General features: G+C 33.1%; 1 protein-coding gene across 2 annotated transcripts in view; it reads left to right on the top strand.

Moving 5' to 3' along the window:
- Positions 1-21,863, top strand: part of ERBB4 (erb-b2 receptor tyrosine kinase 4) — a 1,163,189-nt gene that overhangs the window by 873,857 nt on the left and 267,469 nt on the right. The window contains exon 16 of one of the 2 annotated variants that reach the window (XM_003254031.3): positions 4,650-4,724. In XM_003254031.3, coding sequence (XP_003254079.1) covers positions 4,650-4,724 — 75 coding nt within the window. Of the gene's footprint in view, positions 1-4,483; positions 4,529-4,649; positions 4,725-21,863 lie in introns of both variants that reach the window. The other variant, XM_003254029.3, reaches the window with a different exon arrangement.

Below are 21,863 nucleotides of genomic sequence, written 5' to 3'. Positions count from 1 at the left end.
TGTCATACTTTAAAAGCACTTTTACCACTCTAAAAGTACATTAAATATAATGGCTCTAACAGGCTCTCTAGACACTTTTAAAATAGGTCATCTATTTAGTCCTTATCAGAAGATTCTCACTAATATCCGTGGAAACAACAAGTTTGTCTCTTCTTACCTTGACTAGAGAATTTTTATTTTAACAACCTTTTCTTAGTTTATTCACTCTTCAACTTTGTTATATTGGATATCTGCTCTGCATCACATACAGTGATAGGAAAATTCAGAAATGAACAAGACACAGCTTCTGACCTCAATGAACTCACAGTCCAGTAAATTTATATTATTTAATTTATATCCTCTGTTTGAGACCAGACCCTTCTCCACAGTATTTTGAAAGATGAGCAAGAATTTAAAACTTAGGAATGATGTTTGGATTTGAAATTAGCAAGATAGAATTTTTTTAAAGATTTATAAACTTAACTAATGTAATTAAATTGCAGTGAGGGCAAAGATGATTTTTTCCTCACTAATATAACTTGAGTATGTGCTCATTTAATGTCAGTTTAACTTTGGTTTTGTATCAAACCAAACCTGCATTTTAGACTTGGAATGAAGTGGATATTTTATGGAGCATCTTTTTAAAAATCTCATTGCATGTTTTTGTTGATATTAGAATAATGATTTTATATTATTAAATGTCACATGTACCTTAATCTTTTTATTCGTTTTAAAAATATTCTTAAACTGATATAATGAAATAATTTTTATTCATCAAGAGAAGGAAAGATGGGCTGCTTGTGGAAGTTTTGTCTATAATCTTTTAATGGAAAATTTTTAAAATTTCCTTCATTTTTATTTCAAAATTTAAAGATTTTATCAAAATATCTAAACTATGTTGGTTAAATGAGTACATCAAGGAACTTACAAGTCATTATATACTAACAAAGGTTAAACAGTTTAATATTCAGAACTTTAGATATTCTTTTGGAATTTGTTAATTAGACATATTGTGTTTTATTTTTCTAATTTTCTGTAAGTATTCTACTTTGAAACACTATTTTTTTATAATTCTATTATTCTAGATTTTGATTCAGTTACTTATTTGTGATTTTGGCTCTTCAAAAGTTTAGTGTTTCTGTTGTTCTATGATCTTGCTGAATGGATGCAAATTGCATGTAGTAATTAGTTGCTTACAGAAAATACAAAGAGTTGAAAAACAATATACATATTTTAGTTTTCAGCGGCTTGTATTTAGAAAGAATGGTGCCACTTCAGTCATACTCTTATTTTTCTTTGTCTTTCATTTTTTTCTTTCATTCTCAGTTTAAAAATTGGTTTGAATCTCAAATATCCTACACAATCCCCTCAACAACTTTTCTTGACCCTGCATCCTGCTCCCTCAGTCCCTCCCTGCCATTTCCCCCTGCCTCTATTTTTCTGTCTCCAATTTGCTTCTCAACTCACAAAAACCTAAATTCTAGTGACCATGACAATGACAAGTAAAATTATCTTAAGAGTTATTTTACCAGACTTCTCTGCCTTTCACACTGATGATCACTCCTTCTTTCTTGAAGTTCTTTTCTGATTTGACTTCCATGAGACTAAAGTTAATTGGTTTTACTCAGTTATATTTTCCCACACTTCTGGCACAAAGAACTCATCTTATGTCATATACTGTTGGGGTTCCTTGGGTTTCCATCTTCAGCCTCTGCTTTTCTCATTTTTTATATCTTCTTTAGCCATCTATTCACTTACATGGTTTCAACTTTCTCCTACATGCTATTTCAAGATTGATCATTATACTCATGCCTTCTTTCCCCCTTAGCCACTCATCTTTCCAACTGCTGATAAACATTTCTACCTAGATGTAGGACAGCCATACTAAACTCTAGATACACAAAACTGAAATTATCAACTCCTCATCCCCTAACACATACAGGAAGAAACATATTCATCTTCGTGGATTCTCTCAATGATGGTACCACTATTAGCAAAGCTAGAAATGTAAGTCTTCTTTAACTCCTTTGATATTTCACTTTCATGAAATCAGGAATCAACTGCTCTTTTTTATTCCCCCTATCTTTTGAGGTATTTCTTGAATCTGTCCTTCTGCCTCCATCACAGTTACCATTTCCCTAGTTTAGTCCATCATCTCTTACATGGACTAAAGTAGTCTTTGTGCCAAACGAGTTGGCCTGGCTGCCAGCTGACTAGTGTCCACAGGGCAAGGAGAGTTACTGAAAATACTAATCTAGCAACTTCACTACTTCTTTAAAGCCCTACAGTGATTTTCTGTTGATTGTTACTAAGCAAATATTTCTCAAAATCTGGTTCCTACCTAATGTTCTAACTTCTTTTTTCCCCTCTTCCTATTGCCTCATATTTTGCTCCCCAGCTACTAAGAATTATTTGTAGTTGTTTTGCATATACAATACATTTCTTCAGGTCTGTGCTTTTGCTCCTGCAGAAACCACCGCCACCCCAACCCCAGCTCGCAGCACTCTAAATTTCAGCTTCTTACCTCCCCCAAGAAGGTTATCATGCCCTTCTAGGGTGGTTCTAGGTGTCCACCCTCCACACTACCCTGAACCACTTTTTCATGTTTCTTACTACATTTATCTCATTATTCAATAAACATCTGTTTATGCATCTGTCTCCTTCATTAAATTCGTAGCTCATTGAGAATAGAAAAATGTCTAATTCATCTTTTTTTCTCCCTCTAGCTCTTAGAAATACTAGGAACACTTATTAGACATGTAACACAGGGCTTTTTTTAATGAATGAGTATCTTTCATATTCACACTTTTCCCTCAAGTTAAATTTTAGTTTTGAATTTTTTTTAATCTTTCAAGGGTTATTATAAAGATGGATTGCAAACTAGCCATAGCTTTTTAGATTCTCACTTGGAACTAATAAGCAGACTTTTAATTTTACAAAATGATAATATGGTATAAAATCATTTTCAAGAAGATGGAGCAGGAACTTAAAAAAAAAACAAGTTATTTGGAATATAATGAAAAGAAAATTATATAAGACAAATTGGAGGCTTTTTTAGTAATTTTCCATTTTTAGAAATAATTTTGACTATAGATTACATATAATACCAATTTAATGCTATGTACTCTAGTTTTTTTCCTTTTTAGTTGCTTTTTAAAAGACTTTTCATATAGGTGTGTTCTCTCTATTTCTATAGGTTAAAATTTGTCTGCGCTACTCCAAACAAAAACAAAAATCAACTTTTCAGCTAGCAGGAATGTTATAACAAATGTTTATGAGACAGAGAGATAAGTGACTTAATTGGTATTCTAGGGATATTGTATTAGTTCACCAATGTTTAGACTTATTTAAATATATAATGGATAGACTGGCCTTATACATTGGCACCTTTTTACATCATTATATGATGATCCTATCTTCAGCTTCTTTTACAAATTTGAAAATTAAAAGTTTGGAAATATATGTAATCTTTATTACCAGCGAAATAAGGCACGTCTATAAATCATAACTATAAAAAGGATCTTGATAATGTTCTGGAGCTATACATCTTTGATGGGAGAAAAGGAAAAGAAAAAGAGTTCAAGTATAGTGGAAGATGAAAGAAACAATACTTCTATATTGGTTCAAAATGAAATTCTAGGGACTGCACATTAGAATTCTGTGTACTTATGTAATTCCATTTAAATGTTAGTCTCAGTGTATTCTTTACTTACCTGGGTCTTAAAGGTAATTCATTTCCTTACATAGTATTTATTTATCTATTATTGTTTGAGTTCATTATTATGGTAGTTTGGGTTCATTATTATGGTAGTTAAAACATTCATTATTATGTTTTTATTTGCCTGTTATGGCATTGCTATTTTAAAAGAGAGTGTCAAGATAAACTGCAGTATGGTGAAACCAGTTAATTTTCTTTTAAAATAAATTCATGTTTAAGATAAGTATCTTTTAAAGACAGGCACAACCAAGAATCAGAATAATGTGATTATGTAAAGTATCCATGAGAGTAGCATTAAAGCATGTTGACTCATTTTCTGCCAAAATCAATCTTTAATGAGCATTGAGCATCAGGTTATTATATTATATTGAATTGCTCATGGTTTTCTTATTTTTTTTAATTTAAACTTAAGGCCTTTAAGAAGAAACCATACACAAGAAAACAATTATAGTCATTGAAATATCAACTTATTTGTTGAGACATGTAATCATGTATGATGCATATCAGTTGAAAGTATTAGAAGTGAGCTGTGCGTTTGGAAGTTATTCACAGAACCAATGTAAAATTTCCTTTAACTTTGGGCATTTCTTTGCATTCCACTTGGTTGATAATGGCAATTCATTTCTGTGTATTCATCAAGCAAAAATCTTCCTGGCTTGAAATTCATTGTGTTCCAAAATAGTCTAATAATTATAAGAATTCGAGACAATCAATATTTATTTTACTGATTTTTTAAATGACTAATTTTTTTCCCCTTGTATTTTTTTAAATTTGCATTTTCTGCAGGTGCATAGGCTCGAGTATTGAAGACTGCATCGGCCTGATGGATAGGTACTTGGTGTGCTTGCTTCCCATGTTCTTCCTCCAAGGCTCCATGTGTGAGCACTGGTGCATGTGTGTGCATGTCACTGTGGATGGAGAATGATGTTTTCTGTTTTGTAATTGCCTGCAGGTGTAACGGTCCCACTAGTCATGACTGCATTTACTACCCATGGACGGGCCATTCCACTTTACCACAACATGCTAGGTAACATCTACCATGTTTCCATTTTGTCGCTCAAATCCTTTCCTAGTTGTCATGAACAAAAAGTACTAACCAGTTGGATTAAATTTATAATATCTTATAACTCATAATATATCAAATTAGGAAGTTTTGAAACAGGCATAAAAAATTTTCCTTCTCGAGCCAACTTTCTTACTTCTTTTTCCTTCATTCATTGTGATACAAGAGTCTCAGTTAGTAACACCATCGATTTTTTTTTTTTTTTTTTTTTTTTTTTGAGACTGAGTCTCACTCTGTTGCCCAGGCTGGAGTGCAATGGCATGATCTTGGCTCACTGCAACCTCCACCTCCCGGGTTCAAGTGATTCTCCTGCCTCAGCCCCCCCGAGTAGCTGGGATTACAGGTGCCCACCACCATGCCTGGCTAATTTTTGTATTTTTAGTAGAGATGGGTTTTCACCATGTTGGCCAGGCTGGTCTCGAACTCCTGACCTCAGACAGTCTGCCTGCCTTGGCCTCCGAAAGTACTGGGATTACAAGCGTGAGCCACCGTGCCCAGCCTCGATTTTTAATTTGTGTTGTCTAAACAGGATTTTGAGTTATTAATATATACCTTCAATAGAATATTTTTGCTCTTAATTCAATAGATGACTACAAAAATATTTATAAGGAAGGAATTTGCAAAAGCTGATCTATCTATTTATTATTTAATTTAATTTAATTTCTGATTCTATATTATTTTTAACTGGTTGGCATATTCTCTAGGTATAAGAATTAACATAAAGGCAATATAGAAAATATTTTGTGCAGGTAAAAGTATAACTTGGAATTTAAAAACAAAACATAAGACTCATTCCCACACAAAAACCTATATACTAATGTTTGTAGTGGTTTTTTCATAATCACCCGAAACTGGAAACTACTCAAATGTTCTTCAGTTGTGGCATGTCTATATATTGTAACACTACTGAGCAATAGAATAAAAAGGAACAAGTTGCTGATACACCCAACAACATGGATGGATCTCAAATATATTACACTAAGTGAAAGAAACCAGACTTAAAAAGTACATACTGTGTGATTCCATTCACATGGCATTCTGGAAAAGGTGAAATTATCAGGACAGAAGTGTTGCCAAGAGCTGGAGACCGGGGGATAAGGTTGACTGGAAAAGGGAAGGAGATAATTTGAGGAGATAATGGAACTATTCTTCTATCTTGATCATGGTGATGGTTGTACAAAAGCATGTGCTTATCAAAAATTGTAGAGCTGTACATTTTACTGTATATAAATTATACCTCAATAAAACTGACTTTTAAAATATCTCATAAAACATTTCCTATATAACATTACCATCTTATGTAGAGATATTGTTAGCTTTATTTATGAAACAAATTAATTACATCCTTTTAGGAGAGAGAAAGTAGTACTAAAGTTAACAAAATGGGAATTTTGGATGAAGTATTGCCTTTTAACGTAAACCCTTGTATTGAAGTGTACATAGTGTAAAAGTACAAAAAACATAATTGTAAAGCTCAGTGAATTTCCAAAAATGAAACATTTGTGTAGCCATTAACCAGATCAAGAAGCAAGATGGCAACAGAGCCCTAGAAGCTACCTTGTACCTCATTCCAAGGGTAGCCACTGTCCTGAATTGTAATACCATAGGTCAGATTGCCTGGTTTTTCACTTTATATAAATTTAGTCATACAGTTTGTATTCTATGCATCTGGCTTCTTTTGTGAACTATTGTATTTATGAGATTCAAATCTGTGTCACTGAATTTAGTCATAATGTCTTCATTCGTATGTTATTGCCTTTACATGTTTTTAAAATAAATGTCATCTTAATATATCATTTTTAATGAATCGAAAAATTAAATTCTAAAAAGAAAGCGAAGCATGTGCTAGAGTAAATTGATTTCTACAACAGTGGCACTGTGACACTTGGGCACAATCAAGACTAGTTAGTATAGTTATTTAGAGCAAGGTAAAATTATGAAAAAATTAGAGAGAGGGAGAGAGTGCTGAAGGCCTAAAGTATAGTTTTATAAGCCAACGTTCATCTTAAATTGTTCCTATATTTAAGAAAGAAATTTTCCTTCTTGAGACCTTGGCAGAGCAACTGCATTATCAGCTTGAACAGTTTTCACATTTGCTTTGATGATTTTCTCATAATTATGTAGTTATTCCAGTGGACTAGTTAGCGGTAATATAGTACAGTGATTAAGTGCTCTGTCTTTAGAGTCAGATTTTCTGAGTTCAGAGCCAGGCTCTACCATTTTTAGATGTGTGACTGTGGGTAAGTTCCTTAAATTATCTGAGCCTCACTTTCTTCATGCATAAAATGAGAATACTAATATAGTTCATAAATTGTAAGATCGAATGTGTCCTTAGAACAGTGTCTGGCTTAGAAATCACTCAATAAATGTTATTACTTATTCTCTTTCTATATATAAAAAATTCTCAAACCTTGAGGGTGAGAGAACGTGCTTCCCAGGGGGAGGAGAGAGGTCTCCAAAGTCACACCGGGAGCTTTGACGTGTGCCTAAAGCCCTTTTGATGGGCTCCTTGAAGGAAGAGAGAGCATTTCTCTCTCTTCACCTTGAGAATCTCAATTACAATGTTGACCACTGATACCAATTATGGTAGGTCATTGGCTGATATGTAGAGGCAGAGAAAAGGTTAAAAGCACGTCGATAGATCACTTATAGTCCTTAATGCTTGTAATTGAGGTTAACTCAAAATCATAGTGTATCTTGTTATAGATTTAATATTTTCAAACTTTAAACAAAAGCATGATTGGAATTCTCAATCCTCTTGCCTACTTCGGTTTCCAGGACATATTCACTCTGAGATTCCAGTAATCTCAGACTAAAACACCTAGTGCAGATTAGCCTTATCGTAAATAGGTGACCATGGCCAGTCACTGTTTATAGATGATACAGAAAGTACAGCCCATCATTTTTAAGAAGAATCACCTGTAGCCCACAATATAGGTAAAAAGCAGCGGTTCTTGAATGTCTAGGTTCAAATATTGGCTCTATCATGGTTTTTATCTGTAAAATGGGAATTATAATGGTCATTTTGAAACTGAGAATGTTTATAACCCTTAAGATTGGTGTGAAGATTAAATAATGCACAATAGCCAGCAGACAGCGTATGTTTATTGGTGGTACTTACTGCTCCAGTAGAAATGTTGGCATAATAATCACTTTGAAAGCCTCATAAAGTTACTAATTTACATATCAAAAAGGCGTTAATCCAGTAGGTTAGTGACTACAGAATTGATATATCAAAATTACTTAGGTTTTAAGCATTTCAATGTTATACCAAACTTCTAAGTACAATAATTTAAAATAATTCATAACAATAGTTAATTGTTCCTTTTAGGAAACTCTAGATATCTTTAATTAACGCCTATTTAGAACTTAAATATAATGCAGTGTGACTCCATTCTTCACTTGCATTGACTTGTCAGAATCAATTGACTTGTGAGGGAATGTTTATAAGAAAGTTTGAAATTTACGCGAAGGCTTTAGCCTGGATGCTTTGCAAAAGTGTGTATGATCGTGGAACATTTTGATGCAGATTGGGTAAGATGTGAAAGTAACAAGTGTCTGCTTTTTCAGGTCTTCAGTATTGCAACAAATGCTTGCCTCTCTGAGATGAGGTGGGTGTGTATTTCACTGAAAGCAGCAGTAATTTAGTAATATTTTTAAATGTCATCATAGTTTTTCAAAGCATCTGTCAATTGATTGAAGTGAATCTTACATAATAGGAGGACAAAAACTACAAATGAAAATAATTGTTTTGGGCAGGGCACGGTGGCTCATACCTGTAATCCCAGCACTTTGGGAGGCCGAGGTGGGCAGATCACAAGGTCAGGAGAACGAAACAAGCCTGGCTAACACGGTGAAACCCCACCTCTACTAAAAATACAAAAAATTAGCCGGGCATGGTGGAATATGCCTGTAGTCCCAGCTACTCAGGAGGCTGAGGCAGGAGAATCTCTTGAACCTGGGAGGCAAAGGTTACAGTGAGCCGAGGTCATGTCACTACACTCCAGCCTGGGCGATAGAGTGAGACAGTGTCCCCCTCAAACCCCCCAAAAAAAGAAAATAATTGTTTTGAGTTTCTTAAACCATCTTTTAACTGGCGGATTATCCAAATGCCTAGTTTATTTTTAGTCACAGAAAATTACATTGAGCATGTCAATGTGGCCATTTCAAAATATTTAGTGTTCATATTCCCTCCACCCCATTATACTGTATTCTGTTTCCTAAACTAGCCTGGCAGGTGTTGGGGGGGCTGGTGCAGGGGGAGAAGATTTAAATGAAAGCAGGTGAAATGTTTCCAGTCTTGATCAACTTCCATTTTCTAAGCAACGTTATTCTTTCCCAAGCCTACAATTTATGAGTTGGTTTCTAAATTTATATTATAGGCTGCTGCTGGAATTTCTTTCAGGAAGATTGGATAAGATAGAATAGAATTTCTTTTTTACCTTTAGTCTCCTAGAATATGCTGCTTATAATGAAAATAATACTTGATATTTTAGAACCTCTCCCTACTTCCCTTATCTGAATTAAGCGCCTTAAAAATAGTGTTTGCCTTTCGTGGTTTTCCTTTTCCATCAAGAATCCTATAAAAAATATGTTTAGCAAGATTTTTTCATTCTTTTCTGTATATTATTTATTTTAGCTTGCATACATGCTATTTTCATATAGATTCTGATGGAATAGAATATTTGATTCTAACCCATTTTAGATTCTTTGTCAAATATATATCCAAAGGTTGGTTGGTTGGTTGGTTGGTTGATTTCTTTTAATCTCAGTCTCCTATTCTATTAGGGCTGAAATTTGTTAATCTCAATAAGTCAAGTTTCTATTGGCAAAACATTTCTTTATGTTAGTTAGCAGTCCATGTGTTAACTGACTAAAACTCTTTTCAAATTTGTGAAATCATTAAAACAGCTAGATATCAAGCATTTTTATCTAGCTACTTGCTCCAATTCAGTTATTCTAGGTGCGTCACAATATAAAATAAAGTCATTTGACTCAGGTTAACTATCTAAATCTCCTTTGGGCAGCTATTTGAAACATTTTATATTCTTGTCACATTTTAATGCCTGTGTCATACTTTTACTTTATGGTATAGTGGTTATTAAGTAAGAGGTCACGTAACAGTTTAATCCTTTAGCAGTGTGACCCATGTGTGATATATGAGGGAGATGATATGATATTCTTGGCGCCACATTCACAATTGGCACATTTTTTTCCTTGTTTGTTTTGCCCCCAAGGAACTTAAGTTCATAACTCATGTCGAAATCAAACGGTCAAAATCATCCATAGATGGTTACCTTAGATGAGTGGCAGTTGTATTATGATCCTTAAGTCCAATAAATAAAAGCACACAGACCTTTATTATAAGTCTATCCTCAGTCCACTAAGTTCTATATATTAAATTTACTTTTGAATTAAAGGGAGTTTGAAGAGGTGAAGGAGAGTGTGTGAATCTCTTCTTTTCCACATGATTTTTTCCCAGTACCCATAAAATACCAAGGTTATCACAGAATTATAAGGGAAGAGCAAAACGTCTCAGCTCAGTTGTTAATTAGTATTCATACAGTTAAAGTGGTTACTTTAACAGAAGTATTTAGTATCACAAAGTTGCAAAAGTGGCTTTTACATTGATAGCAAAATGCTCAGACATTGCTACCAAAGCTTCTAGAGACCCTAAAATGTTAATATTATACTCAAACTCACTGAGTGGCTTACAGTAAAATAAAACAGAACTTAAAGTATAATAAACAAACAAAACAAAACACAGTTCCACAGGTAAAATTACAGGCATGGCATAGCTGGGTTTTTTCCTTATCTTCTCACCAGGCTGAAATCAAGGTGCTGTCTGACCTGTGTTCTCATCTAGAGCTTGGAGTCCACTACCAAGTTCATTCAGGTTGTTGGCAGAAGCAAGTTCCTTGAAGTTGTAGAACTGAGGTTCCCAAGTTATTGCTGATTCTTAGCCAGGACCACATTCGGCTCCTTGCAGCCATGTGTAATCCTTGTCATGAACCAGCCCTTCCCACCCCACCCCCACCATCTTCAAAACCCAGCAACAGTGCTTCAGATCCGTCTTATTCTTTGAATCTCCTAGATTTTGTCTCTGTGACCAATAGACCCAGATTTGAAGGCTCATGGAATTAAGTCAGGCCCTTGCTGATCGTCTTTCTATCTTCAGGTCAAGAAATTTGGGACCTTAATTACATCTGCAAAATCCTTTCACATCAGCACCTGGGTTAGAATTTAAATAAGTTGGAAAGGTATGTGTATATTTCAGTGGCTGTAATCCTGGGAGCAATTTTTGATATCTGTCTAGCACACCTGCCTACCTTGGGGACTAGAGCATATAATATTTCCAATGGTGCCGTTCTTATTTTTTCTTGTCCTGAAGGAAACTTAATTATTATTCTGTGTGTCATGCAACTTTGCCACATAAATGCACCTTTATGTATGAGAGATCAATTGGTCAAACTATCTTCAAATAATTTATTATCATATTCTCGCCCTCAAAGGCCCTAGAGCAAGCAATAAGGTATTATCTTGGAACTAAAACCACGGTTCTCTTTGTACATTTATATACTGTAAGGTAAGGTCTCAGTGTCCATGTTGGTTCCAGGTGCTCATGCTGCATTATTGTGCAGTACCTCACAGACAGAATCCTGATTAAAGTACTCCCTGGTTAATATAAAATTTTGGCCTTTTCATTAAGTCATCAGACCTGTAAGTCTCTCTCAAGATTGCTCTAGACCTGCCCTGTCCAATATGGTAACCACTAGCCACATATGGCCATTAAGCACTTTCAATGCAGTTAAAGCAAATTAAGATTCTATGTAATTGTAAAAACTACATTGGATTGTGAAGACTAGTATGAAAAAGGGAATATAAAATATCTTATTAATAATGTGTTATGACAATGACATGTTGAAATGTTAGTAATATGAGTATGTTGGGTAAATAAATACAATTAATTTCATCTTCTTAAATATGTCTGCTAGAATACTTCCAATCACTTATTTAGCTTGTATTATAGATCTATTGGACAGCACTGCTCCAGCCCAGTCATCATGAAACTTTGATTTAATATTCAATTTTGGTAATAGTTTTACACAAAATAAGAATAGTAGAAGGAATGATTTTGCGTATTCACAGAAGGGTGTTTATTTCATCAGCTTCAATAGGTTACAGATGGGATGAGTTAGACAGATTTGAGGAAAAACATCTGTTTGCCTGAACCCATTGCATATACCTGTATATTTATATGTGCACACAGATCTTACAAACTTCTATAGGAGAAGATTAAATTATGATAATTTGCGTCTGCATTTAGAATTCCCATTATGGCCTACTTTTAAAATTGAAAATTACTCAAAGGGTTGGAATTGTATTTCATAGGTCTTAAATTTGTTTTACAGCCCATATTTTAATTAAAACATTGTTTCAGTTTTTATAAATGAACAATACTTAACCAAAAAGATTTCTTAAGTAGAGATCAAAGTTTCTGTTTTTATGCCTGCCGTATATTTAGAAAAGAGTTGAACTTATTTCACCATATAATTAAGGCATATATTGTATTAGATCCTAAGTAAGTACCTTTTTTCCATATTTTCTGTCTAACTAGGGGAATATAATTAACTGAGACCCCCTTCTGTGATGTGGTTACATAAAATGATGTGTAGATATTAACTTAAATTGCTCTCTTCATGCCTTTTTCTTATTACCTCAGCACATTCCCTAATTAATCATTTTTTCATAAACATACAATTATTCTTCTATACTATGTATATAGGCAGGAGCTAATTAGCAGAGAGTGCTTTGATTCATCAACAAAATTCCATTACAGTGATTTCCTTCTCTGCCATCATCTACCGTTAAACCCAAAGAGGTGTAATTTCATTGTAATTTTGCAGTAACTCAGCACGAAAGAATGAATGATAAGGAAAGGGAACCTCACCTCTAATAAACTCTGAATGCTTGTAGCCATGTAATTTTTATAGCATTCTGTTCTTCTGCTCAGAGTAAAGTGTTCCATATGCTTGAGTCATTTATGGAATAATTGTAGTTACTTTTAGAAGAGTAAAAATAAAATAACAACAAAAACCTTTTACCATAAAAAGTTTACTTGTCAAGGGAAAAACACCACATTTTTCTGAACAAAGAAAGATAAATTTGCAAAGCAATTCCTTTGTTCAATCTCTGACCCCCAAATCCTAGAGTTCAAATCCCAGAGAGAATAGTTATATTGTTCTACACACCAGGAAAGAAAGGACCAAAGGGAAAACCAAAACATCAGTTTTTTATTTCTTTCTCAGAGTACTGATGCCTTTTCCAAAATCTTATATTTAGCTAGGAGCTTGTTTTTGCCACCTTTAGAAAATCCTAATATGTATCTGTATCAGGTATGCTACGCTATGACATTTAATATTTATGACAGGCATATAAAAACAGTAGTCACTATTGTCATTCATAAATGATGAAACAGACTTAGAGTAATTCAGCAATTTACAAAAAAATCACTCAATATCTTTCTCTTAGTTTTAATTTTTAGCTATTAAGCCTACCTCTGTATAGGATTTTATAATGCAGTTCTCACACAGAGTATTTTATCCTGGACCAATAAATTCCATTATCTAAGCATGTACTCCTATAATTGTAGATAATATAACTTTTTAAATATATCAGATAAACTAATCTAAGACATATATGAACAAACATAGGCACAGTTTTAAAAAATATTTTCTAAAGTGAGAGTTATTTTAAAATTCTGCAGAGATTTGAAAAACAAAATTACGGTTTCCTATGAGAACAACTTTCACCTGTTCCTAGTTGCATTAATGCAATCAAAATTACAAGTAAGAATTCAAATTTCATGGACACTAAAATAAAATAAAAGACAATATAGTGCTGGACTTTGGCAGGCACTTCCTCGTTGTCACTAGATCATACTGTAGGATTTATGGGATTGGGCAAAATTGATGGGAAGTAGTAACGATTTTAGGTGATAGGTTATGAATCTTAGATTGTGTATCATCTGGCTCTGGTTGTTTGGTAAAAAGTGATTTCTCCCAAGAAAAATTCTTCCCACTGTTGATACAGTCAAACATACCATATTTTATTTGTTTTTAACAGGAGAAAACAGAACAAAACACAAACCCTCCTCCATATGTTATTTCACAATATCCAGCCAGTAAATATTCATTGTATTTACTACATGTCAAATGTTGGTTAAGATACTGAGGAAAGAATAGAGAGAAAAATTAATGTAATTCCTAATATAAAATCCATTGTGTAGGGAAAGAGAAAATATTATTTAATATATATATTTATATATAACATATATAAATATAATAAATATATATTTAATATTATTTACATGCATGATTATTCATTATGAGGGAAATTATAAATGAGTATGTGATATGCAGACGGTAAGAAAAGAAAAATACAACAAATGACACCTGAGTTTTTCTCCCGAGTAACTGGGTAAGAATGATGTCATAAACTGAGATGGAGAAGACTCAAAAGAAAATGGAACAAATTTTATGAGGAAAATGAAAAATTCTGTTAAGGTTATAACAAATTGGAGATGTTTATTTGATATTTGAGTGACGATTTTGCATAGACAAATAAATATAATACTGTGGAGCTCAAGGGAGGAGTCTGGGTCATCAATCATCTTTAAATTCATTACATTAAATGAGATTCCATATGTAGAAAGTGTAGATGGAAAACTGCACAAGCCTTAGAATACTCCATAATTTGTACGAGCAGAACAGAAGAGAAAGGTATAGTATGGCAAAGGAAATTGAGACAGAATGGATGGAGGTAGGAGGAAATCAGGTAAGGTGAAGCCAAGTGAAGAAGTCACCTGGAAGCCAAGTGAAGAAAATGTTCTAGAAGGGAGTGAGTCCATATGCTGATTGGGAAGCAAGAATTGACCTTCTAACTTAATCATTTGTTGGTAATGTAAATATTTAGTATTATCAATGTGAATGGCTGGCTAAAATTATTGGAGTAAGTCGTCAGGGAATTGGGGAGCCAGAAATTTGAGTGAATGGAGAGAAGTAAGATTCAAAAAATATTTAGAACTTAAAATGTAATACCATACTTGGTGATTAACTGGATATGAAGGAATTGGGATAAGAAACTGTTAATCATTTTTTTCTAGGCTTCTGGCTTGCAAAGTTGGATGGATGGGGGTAACATTAACTGAGATTTGTCACAGTAGAAGGGTGCTAAATTAGTCATCCTGTGTTTAATTTCGGATGTGTTGAATTTGCAGTGACTTTGACATATTCGAGTGATGCTAAATGGGAAATTTAATATACAGATATGGAAGTTTCTCCAAGTGTTGGTATCTTTTGAGAAATGTAGATGACAGAGAAGAGAGAGAGACTGGGAAATAGTTGGAATGGGAATAATATCAAGAGTAAGATATTTTGAGAATGGGTGAAATTTTGAGTCTGTTTTGGAAGAGTGAGAGGCTGGAGATACAGGAGAGAGAAGAGATTATTAATTATAACAATTTCCTGAAAAAAAAGAAGAATTAAGAGGCAAAGAAAATATGAAAGTATTAGTCTTAGAGAAGAAAAGACTCCCTCCTTCATTATTTTATTGGGAGAAAATAATTACGGGATAAAGACACAGATAAATGTATGACTTGGGTAAGAAAAGGTTGAGTTTATGTAAAATTCTAAATTCTTTTTGAGGTTGTAGATGAAATCATCTTGCCAAAAGGGAGGAGGTGTACATGTATGAGGAGAGAGATGGTCTGGAATATTAAATCCAAATATAAACTGGGCTAATTTTTGCGTTTAAAATATTCTGACATTAATCCACAAATCATCAATAATTTGCAATGTGTTGCTTTACATATCTCTAACTTGAAGTTCACCCTATTTTACTTTTGCATGGAAAATAACAGGTTGTGGTTTGCTCTCAGTGACTCTAGACTCATTAAATTAGAAGACTGTTAAATACATAATCAGAATCTAACAGCATCCTGTATGTGTTCTGAGACATTAACAAATTTCAATACCCGTAGCGTTAATTGCAAAATGCTGATATATAACAATTACTCCAAATCACATCATTACTACAAACATCAGCAGTTGTGTAATTGTGCAGGTACTGATTACTAGTAAATCAGTACATCGTGAAATATTTTTCCTATTTCAGTTTTTATGTGCTTTCAAATAAGAAGTTATGATGGAATTCCCTTACAAATAAAATTTCTTTGGCTTCTGATTGTACTTATGTAACTAAATTTATCTTCAAGCAATGGTTCTGGCCTTAGCAATTTGTCCCATATGCCTTTCTTTTAAATCCAAAGCAAGTAAATGTAGAATTCATCATCCTGATGGTTAAAGCTCAGCAGCTCATCATATTTTAGGTATTTTTCTTCTTTCCCTCTTTCTGTTTTTTAAGGTTAATTCTTTTCTAAAATATATTTTAAAATAAAATTTAAAATTACAAAAGTAATACATGCTTAGAGTATTAAATAGAAATGTATATGTTATGTCTATGTGTTAGTCCTTCCACACATTTCTCTACATACTAATACATATATACAATAATAAGGGTTTTGTTTACAGATAAGGGAGCATACTCTACACATTATTCAGTAACTTACTTTACTCACTTAATAGTACTTTATGGACAGCCTTCCAGATCAACAGACATTGTCCCTTTTTATGATTGCCTAGTATTCCCTAGTATCAATTTACCACCAACTCCGTATTGAAAGATAGGCTATTCCTAGTTTTTTGCCTTTTACAAATTATAAAATAAATAACATATATACGTGTGTGTATCTGGCATTAAAAAAGTATGTTTAGCTAGGGATTAATTAAAATACATGAAAATATTCAAGTTTCTTATTCATATATGTGAATTGCTGTTCAAAAAGTGAAATAGAAAACACATTAAATATTACAGAAGTTACAACGTGAGTTAAAAAACATTTGAATTATAGTGTCATTATAAAATACATAAATTTATAACAGATCATTATCTTTCATACCTATCTAAAATTAGACAGGTTCCATCAAAGGGCTGCAAGTTTTTCACCAAAAGTTGCCAAAGACTGCATAACTTAGAAATTTCTTCTAATGAGTTTATAGTTTCATTTATGATGCCATTAATCATGTTATACAAAGATCTTGATGGATAAAGAAGTTTAATTAACTTTTTCAAAGTCTGTTGATTTATTAATTGGTTTCAAGTAATCCTAGATGGTCAGTTATAGATATATGTATCTGTAATATTTCAACATCATTTATTTTTATGGAGGAATAAGAATATATATATATATATAAGCAATTCACAGGATGGCTTTGATCCTATATAGTTTTGAAATTATAAATAATATTTATAGAATAACTTAGTCATAGCAATGCCTAATCCTTTTATAAAACACTAATAATAGATTGTGAGGGCTTCTCTTTCTCTGTCTGTCTTTCTCTCTATCTGTCTCTCTCTCTCTCTTTTTCTCTTTAAGTTACTGCAGATGTCATTACTTGATAATAAAGGATAACTGGCATGAATTTTATGAGAAAGTACCCATTGCATATCATCTTAAATTTACACTTTTGTTCTTTAGATTCGTTTGTTTGTTTTTGACTGTTTGCAAATAGCTAAATACTAACATACTTACTTAGTGATCCCAATAAGTACTCAAGAAGAGATGTTAGTGTTTTCCAGCAACTAACTCAGTGCCAGAGGGTGAATTTAGGACCCAGTAACTGCTATCTCTTACTCTCCTCCCCCTTGGCTCTAAGAAAAACTTAGATTTCACATAAACTCAGTTGGCATGATTGTAAGTAAAGATAAGTCATTTGCTTAGATAATATTCTAAGTGGAAAAATTAAGATATGCAATCTGAAAGCTTTAAAGACTGAAAAGAAGAAAGTCTGTAGTTATACTTCATTTAGCAAATTTAAAAGGGAAGCATTATGTTTATTCCAAATTACTTCTGGATTATTTTCTTATGACCATTTACAAAACAAAGAGATTTTAAAAGATCTTCTGCTGGATGTCCATAAACAATACATAGCATTACATATGGCTGATTGTTAATAGTATACACAATTTTAATAATAAAAAATAGACAAAGAACAGATTGGAAAATTAATATTCTAGCTTGGAAGAGAATGTTTCATGTAGATGTGGGTTTTTTCCTTAGTAGTAATGATTTCTTTTGCATGTAAATGAAATGGTTTCAGGCAAAGTACAAAGTTTGTCTTGGTATTATATTATTTCAATGTTGTTTGAAATGCTTAGGTTCAATTTTTTTTTTCTCTTACATTATCTGGAGGCTGTGAATCTGTATTCAGAGCATCTGCCGAATCATAACATCATCTAGGCAATAGCTTTTGAAAAAAATGGGTTTCCCCATAATTAGAAATGTGTTCTAATTAGGGGTTGGGTGTTTATATAAGTTTAGAAAGGAGTTATATTACTAAACATTGTTATTAAATGCTTTAAAATGTGTTTTTGTGAATTCAGTCACAATAAACCTCCTCTTAGAATATAAAAACTAATCAATTCTAAGTTAAAAACATTATTTAAAGTGGGGTGCAATGACCAAAAGCCTCTGTGAAAGGAGGGTTTGTTTGTCTTTTCACCAAGTTCCCAGTGGCAGAAACAGTCTCACCCTCTCATTTTTTCCGTGGGTTACTTCCAATCTACTATGGATCCAGAAATTAGAAAACTTGGATGTTCTTGTTTTGCCAAATTAAATGCTAATGAAGAGCTGTGTTTCTTCATGTTCTCTTTATTGATCTTTCAGTACATATTTGCTTGAGGTGTATAAGTTCAGGAAACATTTACTACTTTTGAATTTTATCACTACTTGAAAATGGATGACACATAATATCCTGTCTATTACAGCATATATAATTCCACAATTCAGAGACAGCATCCTTGAGGAAGCTCTACACGCTTCTACTTAGTGTTACTTATAAATGTGTGAGGCACTTGCTCCCACCCCTGTCCCCCTCCAATGTAAGGGTTCAGAAAAGTCTGATACACATAAAGCCTAGTCAATGACCAGAAGAGTGGGATGATGAAGCAGATGTAATAGAAGCAAGAGAGATAGTAAGTGTTAACAAGAAAGGAAAGGGCCATTGACTTCATTTATGTTTTTAAAAATCCAAATATCTTGAGATGATGCATTTGACAGTTAAAATGCAAGAAAAAAAGGAAAAGTGAAAAATTTGGACATAGTCACTTTTCATACTAACTTTTCAGTTAGTATCTTCCTTGCCTACAAGTAAAAAAAGTAATGGCTTCACCCAATAGTTTTATGTGTTATTCTATTTCATAACAGTAGTCTAGAAATGGCGTAGCTGTTGCCATGGGTTCCATGGATCAGTAACAACAGGACCAGAACCTATATCATTTTATTATCTTTCTGTTTTGATAGTACACTGAGTGCCGCAGCTCTAAGCGTTAGATCCAAGGACAGAAGTAGAGGGATAGGCTTCATCAACTCTACCTGTTCTTTTCCAGAATTCCCTACAGTCAACCTTTGCATTTTGTTGCATGTTTACACCAAGATGCAGAGAGACTGAGGAAGTTGTTACTTAACGTTTTAAAAATCACTAGTGTGTTAGGGATCAGGGCAGGAGAAACGACTGTTGCTTTAGTCAGCCTGGGACTTGGACACAGTGTGGTGAGGGTGAGGGATAAACTAAACTAAAACCAGCAAAGAAAAATAACAACTTGTCTCAGGATTAGTTTCACTGCTTTTAGGAGAAAATATTATTTTACCAATTACTATGAAATCTGGAATAAGCAAATGTTAAACACATACCAGCTTCATTTCAGAGAAGCCTTACATAAATAACTCTTCTCATTTTCTTTCCATTAAAGATATTTTAGAATTATGCTTTTGTTAAGTTTAAAAGCATATAGGGAGCTCTGAGATTGTTGTAGGATATATGTGCTTTCAAGGGTTGATTTAAGATAAAAAGTTTGTAAATATTTATGGAAGTAAACTTTCATCCAGTTATTTATTCATGTAACACTTATTTAGTGCTTCTTTTCATGAGACAATAAACTAGACTCTAAAACATATGAAAGTGTTTGTGACAAAATTCCAGCACTTAAAGGACTTACGTTTGAGCTTATAAAAATAGAAATTCTTGTATTTTACTTTTAATCTCTCAATATGCTTGCTTATCATTACATAGATAAAGAGATGGGTGGTACATCCTATCTAGGGCATAAGTAGGAAAGTGAAGAGATCCAATGATTGAGTCCTGAGGCTTTCCTATATTTAGAGGTCAGGGTAATACAGAGCAAACAGCAAAAAATGAGTGAAAAGGACTGACCAGACGGAGAAGAAACTAGGGAAAGGATGGCTTTCAAGGGAGGACAGTGTTTCAAGAAAAGGGAACTGATCATTTATATGAAAATCTACCACCAGATTGATTAAGATTAGCTCTAAGAAATTACTGTTTGATTTGGCAGCAAGGAAACCATTGATGACCTTGATAAGAACCAATTTAGTGAAGAGACAGAGACTAAAAATGTGATGAGAGTTAATTCAAGAATCAAGAGAATGGAAATAAAATGATCAGTTTTAGACAAACTATGTAAGACATAAATGCAAAGAAAATATTTTGCTTTTTCCAAAATTGTTCCAAATACTAAAGAGTCACATCAAGTGGAAGAATTGCATTTTAAATAACTCATTATTACTAAAAATATCCCACTTAACTATTTCATTCACTTTATAATAATTATTGATAAACTTCTTAGACAATGTTATTAGAGTGATAAAACAAAAAAAAAATAGAAATGATGCTCCTAACCTCGTGGGGCTTATAATTTACTTTCAAATAGAAAAGAATCCAAGACAGCATAATTATAAATATCTAAATCGTTTGGCCTAGTAGTGTCTAAGACACATAAGTACTAAAAACAAATGTTCTTGAAAGCATGATAGCAAAATGGAATGAATTGAGGTCAGTCACAGAGATGGCAATAAAATTGAAGCCACTTATTAGCACTTACAGCTTTGCATCTGGAACATAAGGTTGCTTCTATAAAAATTACCAAATTATAAAAGAATATGAAGGGGCCTCTTTTGGAGTATCTATGTTTAATTGTCTATTTCAATTAAAGAATTTTCTTTAAGCTTTAATATTTAATGTCAAACTTTAAATTCTCCAAATGGGGGATGGCATTAAGGCACAAGAATTAGCAATGAGATCCATGTAGCCTTGCTAAGGCATCTGGCTCTAGCATGTGTTACCCAAGGCAAATAGCACTATGAACAGGTTTTTTAAATGTATTAAATATTTTTAAGTTTTGTTCCTCTTGCAATTGATAATCTCAAAAGGTCAGTAAGAAGATAAGAACAAAAACAGATTGGAACAGTAGAATTTATCTTAATGAGATAAGTGAAACCGCATAAAATGATATAGTCTATCAGCAAAACAAAAGGGACAGGGGGAGGAAGTAGAAAAGAAATAAAGCCCCTTGAGCCACATTTTTCTTCCTTTGCATTTTGAATGTTCCTAGGGAATAAATCAAGTATTAGAAAAGCTTAAAGGGAATGGAATGGGATGGAATGTTGTCTATGACTCGCTTTAATTAAAAATGTGAAGCTATTAATAAAATCAACAGAGGTATGGGTCTTGAAATTAAAAGAATAACAAATATATACAGAAATTGTAAAAGTTGAATGAAATGATACAGATTTTGGATACCCTTTAGCACTTCAAATCCATAGATCGAAAAGAATTAAAAACTCCCTTCTAATTGTCTCTCTCCTGATTTCTGCACGTCCCTATAAGGCATCATCAGCCTTATTATATTCCCATAGGCATGGGGGTCTAGTCATTTTTGATGCCTGCTTTTTCTCTCTTCACTGTTGAGTTTATACTTTTTATCAATTTTGCTGCTGTTAATACATTTTCTCACCATATCTCCTTTTAAACTTTCCTAATCTGTCTTTCACCATTACTCATGAGGACTCTTAAAACAGTCAGCTAAACTAATTTTCTTGCATATCTTTTCTTTTTCCTGCTTATCTTACAACTTTCTAACAGAATAATTTTCCTAATATACCCTTATAATTATATTTTAATGGAAAAA

This window comes from Nomascus leucogenys, chromosome 22a (genome assembly GCF_006542625.1).
Source record: "Nomascus leucogenys isolate Asia chromosome 22a, Asia_NLE_v1, whole genome shotgun sequence".
Lineage (NCBI taxonomy): Eukaryota > Metazoa > Chordata > Mammalia > Primates > Hylobatidae > Nomascus > Nomascus leucogenys.
This window is presented reverse-complemented; position numbering and strand designations above follow the sequence as displayed.